The sequence below is a fragment of the Dryobates pubescens genome, chromosome Z (genome assembly GCF_014839835.1).
Source record: "Dryobates pubescens isolate bDryPub1 chromosome Z, bDryPub1.pri, whole genome shotgun sequence".
NCBI lineage: Eukaryota > Metazoa > Chordata > Aves > Piciformes > Picidae > Dryobates > Dryobates pubescens.
In genome coordinates, this window is record NC_071657.1 from 132,190,192 (window position 1) to 132,204,399 (window position 14,208).

Genomic DNA, 14,208 nt, shown 5'->3' on the forward strand with positions numbered 1-14,208 from the left:
AGGAAGATACCTGAAGGAAGAAGAGGTTAATACAAAACTGCTTTTTGAAGGTAATTACTACCTAAGCTCATCCAGGTTGCTCTCCCTTCCAGAGAAGGGCCACGAGGATGATCAGAGGGCAGGAGCTCCTCTCCTCTGAGGACAGACTGAAGGAGTTGGGGCTGTTCAGTCTGGAGAAGAGAAGGCTCCGAGGTGACCTAATCGTGGGCTTCCAGAATCTGAAGGGGGCTGCAAGAAGGCTGGGGAGGGACTTCTCAGGATCTCAGGTAATGATAGGACTAGGGGGAATGGAATGAAGCTGGAGGTGGGGAGATTCAGGCTGGACGTGAGGAGGAAGTTCTTCCCCATGAGAGTGGTGAAGCCCTGGAATGGGTTGTCCAGGGAGGTGGTTGAGGCCCCATCCCTGGAGGTGTGTAAGACCAGGCTGGACGAGGCTCTGGCCAGGCTGATCTAGTGTGGGGTGTCCCTGCCCATGGCAGGGGGGTTGGAACTAGATGATCCTTGTGGTCCCTTCCAACCCTGACTGATACTATGATACTATGATAAATAAGCTGGTCCTAATGACCTGGAGAATAGGGAAGTACAAAGATCCTATTTAGTCTGTGAACCTCCTGTTTACAGTGCAGGTTATTTTTCTCTTTAAACCAGCACCATCTGAGTGCAAGAAGAAAAAGCTGAGGCCAGCCTGAGACCGCTGGTGCCAGCCACTGGCAAAAATTGAGAAGGTATCATCTTGTGAATGAGAAATACTGAGAGAAGGGGTATTGATACATAGTATAACACCTTTAAAAGAAGGAACATTAAAAATGAATTCAAAATAATGATCACATAATGCAGGTTGTAACTCTTGTAATGACTCCAGATGTTCAACATGGTTTAATAACTGACATAAGGAAGTATTTATGAAGGAGATATTTATTTCTCATGAGTCAAAGGGTCAATGCACTTTTCACTTTTGCAGCTGACAAGCAGTGTCCTTGAAAGGATCAATGAAAAAGAAATCACAGGATGAAAGTGAGGAAACAGCAGTATCAGCTCAGGGCTTTCAGCCTCTCTGCAGTTTGCTTCTCCTTAAAAACACGAGCGTTCCTTCAGAGCAATAACTGCGTAGCATCTGGGGGACTTCACCGGATCAAATAACTTCACAAGTCCAGACCAGGCAATGCTGTCCTGTAAAATGATGTAGGCTTGAAGTACATAAAAATTCATTTGACTTAAAAGCTAAGATATGGTAATTGGCCCACGTTTTGAAACACAGAACTGAACAAAGAAAAAACCCCAAACCCCACCACCACCACCAAAAAGTCCTTAATGCAAAGCAGGGAAACACATTTACCTAAGAAGAAAATCACAGGAAGTTTGTTGTGGAAAAAAGGACACCCAAACCAGGATGTATTTTAAACTCATTACATTATTTCTGGCACTGTTAAATGATTACCACCCCCTTCATCAATACAGCTTTTTGCTTTTTGCTTTTGGTTGAACCAGAGCAAAGAAATTTAGGATCAGGTCCCACTCATTTTATGCAGCACATTCTACTACTGAAGCTAATCAACTGACTTCAAATGAACCAGGCCAGCTGGATCTGGTCTTCATGTTGCATATGGCTTTTATAATTTCTAGGGTTTTTTTTTTTTCCCCCTTCCTTAAATCCATTTTGTTGAATGAACCAGCACAAGATTAAATCAATGCACATATTACATTTAGGAAAGGTAAATTAGTGCTAAATGCAGCAAGTCTGATCTCCTGGGTTAGAAACCCTGCAGATCTCTAAGTGATTTGTAACTTGTTGGCATTTGGGAAAATACAGCCTTATTTAAATATTATTAAATACATCATTATTTAACCATTTCAAATTGCCCTTCTGTAACAATACCAGGGAGAACAAAAGCATACATGCGCTACAGCTCAGTTGTTCCAAGAACAAAGTGCAGTTTTACCTGTGGTAAAATGAAGCTGCTAAAATGAAAGGTTTATGGTGGAAACTCCAGAGCTATTCACACAAATGGGTTTAATCTTTATTTCAGCATATGGTTGCTTAGCCTGGAGAAGAGGAGACTCAGGGGTGACCTTATTGCTCTCTACAACTACCTTAAGGCAGGTTGTAGACAGGCGGAGGTTGGTCTCTTCTCCCAGGCAACCAGCACCAGAACAAGAGGACACAGTCTCAAGCTATGCCAGGGGAGGTTTAGGCTGGAGGTTAGGAGGAAGTTTTACACAGAGAGAGTGATTGCCCATTGGAATGGGCTGCCTGAGGAGGTGGTGGAGTCACCATCACTGGAGAGGTTCAGGAGGAGACTTGATAGGGTGCTTGGTGCCATGATTTAGTTGATTAGATGGTGTTGGATGATAGGTTGGACACGATGATCTTGAAGGTCTCTTCCAACCTGGTCTATTCTATTCTATTCTATTTTTCTTTTGACTTTGGCCCAGAGCAGAATCAGGAAGATGCTACCATTTCCTCCTGGCAAATGTTTGTTTACCCCAAAAATGTTTAAGGGTGCTTAGAAAGTGTGACTGCTGCTTCTGAGTTAAACAGGCCAAGCTGAAAATGAGTGTGAGAAGAAGTGCTGCAACATAAATCATTATGGAGTAAATGTGGAAGCAGTTGCTTATTACATCCCAGGTCTGTACTTGTGAAACACATCCATACTGCATGCTAGTCAAATACACCCCAGCTGACCCATACAGTTGGAAAAAAGTGCACCCTCTCTCATCATTGATCTTAATTAACAAACAGTAAAAGGAAACCATAAACATTTTGGACCTCATTCAAACAATCCTTGGATTACATGTTCTAGCACCTATTGTTTGGAAGCATCTAACTCGTAGAGCACAATGTTTGTTCAGCATGTCTAATACTGTTTTTAATGGTTAAATATAACAATCTGTTGGATAACATGAGAGCTGTTGCATATTTAATTATTTTTTACTGCCTATTGACTGGCAATTACCATACAATTAAAAGGACATAAACTTTACTGTTGCTGCTTTGCTGGAAATCAGAACATCTGCCTGGCATATGTTTATGCTAAATGGAATGAATGTTTACACTTTTGCAAATATGATGAGAATAGTAACTCTGCAGCAGAGACTTCTGGTCTGCACAGCAATAAATGGCCTGAAATAGTCTCATTTCACTGCTGCAGCCTTTAGGTATCATAAAAACACAAGGCGAAAAATTACCTGCTCCTTGAGGTAGCAAAGACGATCCAGAAGTATCAAAACTTCTATGCAGGGAGCCAGAACAACCTTCAGCTGAAAGGAAGATCAGATGCTACCACAAATTCGGGGAAGACAGAAAACACACTTCCAAATGGTTACACTTCCACTGAGAACCCCAGGAAGGCTCTGGCGGGCTGATCTAGTGTGGGGTGCCCCTGCCCATGGCAGGGGGGTTGGAACTAGATGATTCTTGTGGTCCCTTCCAACCCTGACTGATACTATGATACTATGAAGGTCAATCACTTTCCAGAGGTCCTGTTGTACAAATGTTACCTTGCCCATTTTCCCTCTGGGATGGACATCTTCAAAACAGATTATCTTTGAGATTAAAAAAAAAAACCCAAAACACATGGAATGCCATGAAGAGAGGAAATGATGTTATTTAGTTGGTTTCAAGGCCCTGTCCAACAAGAAAATGACATTATGGGAAGCAGAGCAATTTTAAAAAGGGAAATAATGAATTTCAATGAAAAAGAATTTTTATGAAATAACTGCATGGAGACCAGTCTGGGTTTAAAAGGAGACTGATATTTCATTTTGCAGCATAATAGTCCCTCTTGAAAAAGAATCTTCCATGTGTTCACTTTATTATTTTACTGACACCTAATATAGTTTTGGCATAGGATATGCTCCAAAGTTTGGGAAGGGGGAGCTGCTTTGTTTTGGAGATTGCATACCATGGAGGAAGACAGTCCACCTCCATGTAAAAACTTAACAGGGCTTTGTTCTAGACCAGCACCTACATACAAGGCAATAGTATTACTCTTAAGAAGTTTTACCATATTAAAAGCTTCGAGCTCGATCATTCTGTGCTTGTAGTTTTCATAGTAATCCATTATACAGCTGTCTGAAAGCTGCAAGACATTAGAGAGAGAGAGAGAGAGAGAGAGAGAGAGAAGGTATCACAGCTATTCCAGCCACTTTTTGAAGGCAACTTTAAAATGAAATATTTATTTGCCTAATTGAAAGTCACCCTACACAACTGAAATCCACACTTTGTTTTGGAAATTAGTTACTTTCTTAGGGTTTTTAATGATTTATCCAATAGCTGTTTCTCAGTTCTCATTTACAGTAACTGCTCTTCAGACAGCATTTTGCACTGACATGAAATACTGGGATGCATTCATTATTCAGAAAGCTCCAGCCATTCTTAAATGAGTATTACACAGTAAAGTGGAGATAATGTTCCCATTTCCTTTTCCATGTATATTATCCCCTCCTCACCCCTGTCTCCAGGAGATTTACCTAAATAATTGAGGAGTGGCTTCTGGTGTGAGAGTAACATGCTTCAGTCAGGACTTCTGGATGGGAATTCACATGACTCAGTCATTCAATTATAGAATGGTTTGGGTTGGAAGGGACCTTCAAAGGTCATCTAGTCCAACCCCCATGCAGTAAGCAGGAATATTATCAACATCAGGTTGTTCAGAACCTTGACAAGCCTCACCTTGAATGTCTCCAGGGAAGGGGCCTCAACCTGTTTCAGTGCCTCATCACCCTTACTGTAAAGAACTAGTTCCAATCTAAATCTGCTCTTCTCTCATTTTAAACCATTGCCCCTCATCCTGTTACTGCAGGCCTTTGTGAAAGGTCCCTCCACAGCTTACTTGTAGGCCCCCTTCAGGTACTGGAAGGCTGCTATTAGGTGTCCCTGAAACCTTCCCTTCCCAGGCTGAACAACCCCAGCTCCCACAGCCTGCCCTTGTAGCAGCGGTGTCCCAGCCCCTTGATCATTTTCCTGGGCCTCCTCTGGACCTGCTCCAGCAGGTCCACATCCTCTCTGTGTTGAGGGCTCCACAGCTGGAAGTGACCTCAGAATTATTACTCATTGTCACTGAGAAGTTCTCAAAGATGGTATGTCAGCCAGCTAGTATATGCATGTCTTTTATTACAGAGAGTGAGCTAAAATCCAACACACTGAAAAAGAAAGGTGAAAAAATTTAAAACATGGGAAGATAAGCAGATGAGTAATAGTCAACATGAATTTTTCAAGAGCAAATCACAGGTCAGTCTACTTTGCTTGCAAGGAGGGTGAAAGAATCCATAACAGTGGAAAACAACTGGTTGTGATATATCTGGATTTCAGCAAGGTTTTTGGACACTATTTCATATAATAATTTCTCAAGCAAATTCAGGAAACAAGGTTTAGATCAAAGTATTCTAAAGTGAAAAACTGTTCCAATGACCATAACCAGAGCAGTTATTAATGAGTCTTTAAACAACAACAACAAAAGAAGACCTGCTAACTGGTGGTCCCTTACAAAATGCAGTGTTTGTTAAGAACTCAGACAATAGCACAGAAACCACATTAACCAAGCCTACAAGTGTGCAACGGGAAAGCACTGCCAGGACTTCAAATAATTTTCATAAACTGGAGAATTGCTCAGAAAAGAGGTTTGAAATGCTGTACAGAGAAGCAGAAGGGGCTGCACTCAGGAGAGGGAACACCAACTGACAGTCTGGGAGATGCAGCAGATCACAAGCTGAGAGAGAGCCACAATTTGTGCTACTGCAAAAAAAAGGCAACCGCCGTTCTGTGACATGCATGGGAGAGCAGCCTGCAAAGCAGAGGAAGCAATCCTTCAACTCTGCTTGGCAACAGCAAAGCTCGAGCTGGAATACTGTATCCATCATGGGGCATCAGATTTCAAAGAGAGAAATGAACTGTCTGAAAAAAACCCTGAGAGAAAAGGGAGATCAGAGCTCTAGAAAACATGACCTGTGAAGAAAGATTGAGGGAGCTGGACCTGATCAGGCCAAATTGGTGAAAATCGAAGGTAGGCATAGTAACGGTTTTTAGAAGCCTATCATCAAGAAGCAGAGAGAACAGTTTGTTCACGTTGCCTGCAATGGACAGGAGAAGAATTAATGGGCTTGCATTACAGGGGAAAAAAAAATCAGCCCAAAACTTGAAGAAACTTTCTCTGAATAGAGTAGAATGACAGATTCGCCAGGTTGGGAAAAACCTCCGAGATCACCAAGTCCAACCTATCATCCAACACTAATCAACTAAACCATGGCACCAAGTGCCACGTCCAATCCCCTCTTGAACACAACCAGGGGTGGTGACTCCACCTCCTCCCTGGGCAGTACATTCCAATGGCCAATAACTCTTTCTATGAAGAACTTCTTCCCAACATCTAGCCTAAACCTCCCCTGGTGCAGCTTGAGACTGTGTCCTCTTGTTCTGGTGCTGGTTGCCTGGGAGAAGAGACCAACCCCCACCTGGCTACGACCTCCCTTCAGGTAGTTGTAGACAGCAAGAAGGTCTCCCCTGAGCCTCCTCTTCTCCAGGCTAAGCAACCCCAGCTCCCTCAGCCTCTCCTCACAGGGCTGTGCTCCAAACCCCTCCCCAGCTTTGTTGCCCTTCTCTGGACACCTTCCAGCAACTCAACATCTTTCCTAAACTGAGGGGCCCAGAACTGGACACAGGACTCAAGGTGTGGCCTGACCAGTGCTGAGTACAGGGCAGAATGACTTCCCGGCTTCTGCTGGCCACACTGTTCCTGATACAGGCCAGGATGCCATTGACCTTCTTGGCCACCTGGGCACACTGCAGGCTCATGTTCAGCCTACCATCAACCAGTACCCCCAGGTCCCTTTCTGCCTGGCCGCACTCCAGCCACTCTCTCCCCAGCCTGTAGCACTGCATGGGGTTGCTGTGTCTGTTTCAGGTTAATTAAGGAAAAGGGAGGCTGTGAGTCGCCATCACAAGAAGCTTTAAGGAGGTTTTGGGGAAGTGTTTATAAAGAATGACACAAAATTCTAACTCTACCTTAAAACAAGGGGATTGGGTTAGAAAAACCTTTGTAGTCTTTCAGGCACATTTGTTTTTTTAATTTAGAAAGTACCTTTTTCCCAACTACAGAGGCAAGGCTGAGTAGCTAATCTGGCAGTACCAATGTGGACTAATAGAACTTTTTTTTGGTCTTGTTGCTGTTTGATTGTCAGTAAAGCTGTGCAAATATCTAAGGGGGTTGTTTCTCATTTGTTTCTAAGCTTCTCCTCTAAAGAGTCTAACCAAGCAAAATATATCAGTCATGAGATAAACAAAATAGCTTATTTAAGCTCTGAGAGAGTCCTCTCCTGTACATGTAAATCAACAAAGATAAACCCACCTTTGCTCACCAGACAGTAGCTGCCTGGGGAGGGGTGTGGTGGGAGACCCTTGGAATGCAACAAAGATAAGATCATCTCTACCCATCAAGACCGCAGCTACCCTGGAAGGGGGACATGGTGAAAAGACTATGCATGTAACACATCACCTCCTGGCCTGAGAAGCACAGGGATGTGGATTGGGGTGTGGACAGGTGGAAAGTAAAGAGGAGGTGGAGGGCCGCCCCAGTGCGGACCCCTGCAAGCACACAGAACTCCCTGGAGGCAACACCTGGAAGACAATGGGACTAGGGTGCAGGGCCAGGGGGCAACTGAGGTGAAAAGGACTTGAATAAAAGCCCTGAGCTACACCAGCTTATGGGGGGGGAACATCACCATGGCTCAGCCTGGAAGCAGCAGTCCAGGAAGTCCCACCACCACCACCAAAGTACACTCTGGAGGCTGCTCAGAGGGAGGGAAAACCATTACAGACTTCTTTCCATCACTCCTTCTCTAGCTGAGGACAGCACAAGCCAAAACACAAATCCTGGGACATTTCTCTTTACTTCCCCTCCTCCAGCTGAAGACAGAAAAGCGTCTGTGGGGATGATAAAATAATTCCTTTCCTGCTCTTTCCCTCTGTTTCTCCATTTTCCATCTCCCTCTCTCTCTCCCTTTTCTCTCTTTCTCTGTTCTGTTCACTTTACCCTTTAATAAATACCTTCCCTTCTGACATTTGGCCTTGTTTGTGCCTTAATTTCACACAGGGGGATGATATAAAAAGGATCAAGTCTGTCTCCTCCTCCAGTCTGAGACAAGCTCTTCCCGTCAAGACTTTCATTTCAACTGAGAATTAAAAGGGCTTTAGTACAGTGGAGTTTTGAAATTACAGGCTATTTAGAATTAAAACACAGAGACCAGCATTTGTAAACCCATGACCATTAAATCTTTTTGCTTTTGCTTCCTTTGTGGTCTCAACTTTTCAAACTGAAACATTCAAAGCAAGAGAAAACAAGTTGTGAAATGTCTGGCAAACAAAAAGCTGGGGCAAAAATGTCTCAAGGGTGTTGTCATACTTGAGTACCGATCCCAAACACTTTGTCACTCCTTACTTACTACACATTCCTACTGAATGCACCCTGCTGCCATGGACAGATGAGGTCCTGTCCCAAACCCTGACCCATTTAAAAGTTTGATGAGTAATCGATCCAATACAACAGCCCAGCTGGACAAGAACGTGCCCACAAAAAGCAGATCAAAAATGGCTTGAAAAGGGTAACTGGCAGCCAGATATGAGGTCAGTTTATTGGAAGACCAAAACCTAGGTAACATTGGCTTTGCCTGAAATTGTGACAGCTTGACACCTGGATTCAGTTCTTAGAAGGTACCCAGCATAACCTTCAGCTATCCTTCCAAGGTGCAGTAGGAGTACATTTGTATTTTCAGGAACACAATTGTACTTACACATGCAAAGCAAGCTCTGTTTAGCCTCTGGAGTTGCCCATGCAGCTTCTAAGTGTGCAAAACACCACGCTCAACATTTCTCCAGACAGTATTTCGCCAGAGTTGTGTCTTTCCGTGGGCTAAGAGTGCTCTGACTGACTGAAAGTCACACTGCACACATCCTACATAGGAGAGACAGAACCTAAGGATGTTCTACAGTCTGTTTAAGCAGATGTAATTCCTTTGCTGCCTCAAAGGGACTGCATTCCCCTGCCTTGGCTGCACATTTCTCTGGTTCTTATCTCTCTTTCTGTACCAGCATTATCATGCATGACTACAAGAGAGCAGTGAGGCCACCCTTTTAGCAGAGCGGTGTCTTGGATCAGTTCAAAACACTTAGGAGACCATACTGTGCAACTGGTTACAAGTTTCCCATGACTAAGGTAGTTACAAATAATGTAAGGTAACATAGTGCAAAATTATGTAACAGATCATGAAATTACTAAGACCCCTAAGTTTATTTGGACTTTAAATTAATACACATTTTGAATGAATGCAACCAATATTAACTATATCACAGAATACAGAATTAACCAGGTTGGGAAAGACCTTTGAGATCATCAAGTCCAACCTATCACCCAACACCATCTAACTAAACCATGGCACCAAGTGCCTCATCCAGTCTTGTTTAAAACAATTCCAGGGATGGTGGCTCCACCACCTCCCTGGGCAGCACATTCCAATGGCAAATCTCTCTTTCTGTGAAGAATTTCTTCCTAACATCCAGCCTAAACTTCCCCTGGTGCAGCTTGAGACTGTGTCCTCTTCTTCTGTCCCTGGTTGCCTGGTAGAGGAGATCAACTTCCACTTGGCTACAACCTCCCTTCAGGTAGCTGCAGACAGCAATAAGGTCTCCCCTGAGCTGCCTCTTCTCCAGGCTAAACAAATCCATCTTCCTCAGCTGCTCCTCGAAAAGCACATACCTCAGACTGGGAAACTGTCAGTAGTGGAACTGTGTCATACAGTAAGACATGAACCAACCTGAAGGTATACAACTATACTGAGAACTATAAAGTAGAAATGTCTTGGAAATTTGGAGAGAGGGGGACTTTTAACCTGAGATTCCTTCTAATCTTAATGTCTACCCTGCACTAAATTCAGTGCTGACTTGTTTAAATCACACAGAATCACAGAATCACACAGAATCACAGAATGCTTGAGTTTGGAAGGGAGCCTCCAGAGATCATGGAATACAACCCTCTTGCTAAAAGAAAGATCAACTAGGGTAGTCTACACAGGAATGCATCCAGGTAGGTTTTGAAAGTCTCCAGAGAAGGAGAGTCCACAGCCCCCCTGGGCAGCCTGTTCCCAATGCTCTGTCACCCTCACTGTAAAGAAGTTCCTCCTCACGTTGAGGTGAAATCTACTATGTTCAAGTTTGTATTCATTGGTCCTTGTTTTATTACTGTGCACCACAGAAAAGAGCTTGGTCCCCTCCACTTGACACTCACCCCTAAGATATTTATAGACATTGACGAGATCTCCACTTAGTCTTCTCAAGACTAGATAGCCCCAGGTCTCTCAGTCTCTCTTCATAGGGGTGACGCTGAAATCCCCTCATCATCCTTGTGGCTCTCTGTTGGGGTCTCTCTACCAGATCCCTGTCTCTCTTGAATTGGGGAAAATGACAGTGATTACCTCAGACTGGTTGGTCTTTGCTAAGATTCTTTCTAATTTTGATGGGTTTTATTGTGTAGAGCCACTGGGCAAACATGAAGCCAAAGCCAAAACAATACTCTTAGCTGATCCATGGATACCAATACAGCAACTGATTGAGTCCACACTGTCAAAGATGAAGGCAGTAAATAAATTTGCAAACTTCATGCATTTTATAGCTCCTTAAGAGCTGACTTTCTCAACTGCTTTCTTGGACAGAAGGAAGTCCAGCTCACAGATTTCCTGGGTGGGTCTTGGCAGGGGCTTTGGACTCCATGATCGCTGGAGATCCCTTCCAACCCCTAACATTCTGTGATTCTGTGGTTAGTTAGGGAAATGTTGAATGAAGGCTCATGTAATGCTTTCACTGCATCCTGAAAGTTGTATACATTCAGGTTGGTTCAAGTCTTATTGTATCACACAGTTCCACTACTGCAAATTTCCCAATCTGAGGCATGTGCTTTTTGAACACTTTTAAAAACAACAGCAGAATTAAGCCACACGCTAAGATTCTTCCTCTTACCTCCCTTACACCTTGAGTCCTGTGTCCAGTTCTGGGGCCCTCAGTTTAGGAGAGATGTTGAGTTGCTGGAACGTGGCCAGAGAAGGGCAAGAAAGCTGGGGAGGGGTTTGGAGCACAAGCCCTGTGAGGAGAGGTTGAGGGAGCTGGGGTTGCTTAGCCTGGAGAAGAGGAGGATCAGGGGAGACCTTATTGCTCTCTACAACTACCTGAAGGGAGGTTGTAGCCAGGTGGGGGCTGGTCTCTTGTCCAAGGTAACCAGCACCAGAACATGAGGACACAGTCTCAAGCTGCACCAGGGGAGGTTTAAGCTGGATGTTAGGAAGAAAGTCTTCATAGAGAGAGTGATTGGCCATTGGAATGTGCCGCCCAGGGAGGTGGTGGAGTTGCCATCATTTGAGGTGTTTAGGAGGAGACTTGATGGGGTGCTTGGTGCCATGGTTTAGTTGATTAGGTGGTGTTGGATGATAGGTTGGACTTGAGGATCTCGAAGGTCTCTTCCAACCTGTTCTGTTCTATTCTATTCTATTCTATTCTATTCTATTCTATTCTATTCTATTCTATTCTATTCTACTTTGCAAACTGCAATTTATCATGTTCTACTAGTCATTGCTGAGGAGATATTACAAGCCAAGGGACACTCTATGTTAAGCTAAAAGATAGACATCTCCATTTACCCAATATCCTCTTCTCTGACATACTGAAGTAAGCAGTTATAAAAGAATTGTGTTGTATGAAACACTGACCAAAACTGCATGGCTGCCTTTTCACTTATTCAGCACATTGATTCACATTATATCAGTATTCAGATTTCAAGTCAAGTGTAGAAGCAGGATGTACTACATGATCTACAGATGCTTGGACAGATCCAGCACAGATCCCATAGGACAGACAGAGCAATCTTATTGCATTACCAGTTACAAGATCCTTTTCCTCTTTCAGTATTGCCCCGGGATGACTTCACTGCAGTTTGAGAGGTTTAAAGCAGTGAGGGTTGCAACATATTAAGTTAAAGTGGGCATTTTATTAACTTTAGAACAGAGAACAGTGCAATAATGTTTTTAAAAGTCAGTGACAAAGTGCAAAGAAGGGTGAAGGTGCTCTGAAATGTTTTGTCATAGCAGAAGAGCAGGCCACCCTTTTCGTGCTAGCAACAGTGTTGTCTACATGTATAACAATTTCACTTCCAAGAAGGTACTTTTTTTTCAATGCAATTTGGCTGACAGAAATGTAAAAAAAAAAAAAAATAATTAAAAGCACACCCAAAATAAAATCAATTCAAATAAAAAAGAAAGAAAATAAAATTGAAATAAAAATCAAAATAATAGCATAAAATAAAAATGAAATAAAACAACATAACATAAAAAAACAAAATAAAATGCCATTGCAAACCACTTGATATTTCACTGCCAAGAAAGTAGCTTTTTTCAACAGAATTTAGCTGACAGAAATGAAACCAAACCATACCAAACCAAACCGCTCAAAATAAATTAAAACAAATTAAATTAAAACAAAACAAAACAAAATAAAAGAAATGAAAAAAAGAAGAAAAGAAAAGGAAAGAAAAGAAAAGAGAGAAGAAAAGAGAAAATAAAAGAGCAGAAAAGAGAAGAAAAGAAAAAAAGAAAATAAAAGAGAAGAAAAGAAAAGAGAAGAAAAGAAAAGAGAAGAAAAAAAAGAGAAGAAAAGAAAAAAAGAAAATGAAAGAGAAGAAAATAAAAGAAAGGAAAGGAAAAGAAAAGAGAAGAAAAGAAAAAAGAAAAGAAAAGAGAAAATAAAAGAGAAGAAAAGAAAAAAGAAAAGAGAAAAGAAAAGAAAGAACAAAATAAAAGAGAAGAAAAGAAAAGAAAGGAAAAGAAAAGAAAGGAAAGGAAAAGAAAAGAAAAGAAAAGAAAAGAAAAGAAAAGAAAAGAAAAGAAAAGAAAAGAAAAGAAAAGAAAAGAAAAGAAAAGAAAAGAAAAGAAAAGAAAAGAAAAGAAAAGAAGAAAAGAAAAAAGAAAAGAAAAAAGAAAAGAAAAGAGAAAATAAAAGAGAAAAAAAGAGAAGAAAAGAAAAGAAAATAAAAGAAAAAAAGAGAAAATAAAAGACAAGAAAAAAAGAAAAGAGAAGAAAAGAAAAGAAAAGAAAAGAAAATACCATCACAGAATCATAGAATCAATAAGGTTGGAAAAGACCTCAAAGATCAAGTCCAACCTGTCACCCAACACCTCAAGATTACTAAACCATGGCTTCAATTGCCATGTCCAAACCCTTTTTGAACACCTCCAGGGACGGTGATCCCTTGATTATATTTAACTTCCCAGAAAGTGGTCTTTTTCAATGCAATTTAGCTGACAGAAATGAATAAACAAACAAACCCACTCAAAATAAAATAAAACAAACAAATTTTTAAAAAGAGATAAAATAATAAAATAAATTAAAACACCACCATAAACCACTTGAATCTAGGAAGCAAAAGAAATTCATGCAAGAGGGATCTGGAGGTGCTGGAAGGTGTCCAGAGAAGGGCCACGAGGATGATCAGAGGGCTGGAGCTCCTCTCCTATGAGGACAGACTGAAGGATTTGGGGCTGCTCAGTCTGGAGAAGAGAAGGCTCCGAGGTGACCTAATTGTGGCCTTGTAGTATCTGAAAGGGGGCTACAAGAAGGCTGGGGAGGGACTTCTCAGGATCTCAGGTAGTGATAGGACTAGGGGGAATGGAATGAAGCTGGAGGTGGGGAGATTCAGGCTGGACATGAGGAGGAAGTTCTTCCCCATGAGAGTGGTGAAGCCCTGGAATGGGTTGTCCAGGGAGGTGGTTGGGGCGCCGTCCCTGGAGGTTTTTAAGGCCAGGCTAGATGAGGCTCTGGCCAGGCTGATCTAGTGTGGGGTGTCCCTGTCCATGGCAGGGGGGTTGGAACTAGATGATCCTTGTGGTCCCTTCCAACCCTGATTGATTCTATGATCCTATGATAAAGAACTCATATTGGTGCCGAATTTAAACTTAGCAATTCTTCACTCAGCTAATCCTGTGGGAAAGGTTTAGAGATTGCCATGCTCCTTTGGTCAAAATCCTGTAAGGTCAGTAACTCAGAAATTCATAAGAAAAACAACTTCTGCTTGCAGAATTTTAAATGCATCATCTGTATTAAAGGTGGAAGAAGTAAAGAGCAATCTGTTACTTCAGAATGTTCTTACATGGCCGTGGAAAACTTATTAAGCATTTTCT

The 14,208-nt window shown here is 42.2% G+C and overlaps 1 protein-coding gene across 1 annotated transcript in view; it reads right to left on the reverse strand.

The window, feature by feature from the left end:
- Positions 1–805: 805 nt before the first annotated feature.
- METTL25 (methyltransferase like 25) overlaps positions 806–14,208 on the reverse strand; it is a 75,035-nt gene continuing 61,632 nt past the window's right edge. Inside the window, 3 exon segments of the mRNA XM_054178471.1 lie at positions 806–1,170; positions 3,187–3,258; positions 4,005–4,079. Coding sequence (XP_054034446.1) covers positions 1,072–1,170; positions 3,187–3,258; positions 4,005–4,079 — 246 coding nt within the window. The 3' untranslated portion in view covers positions 806–1,071.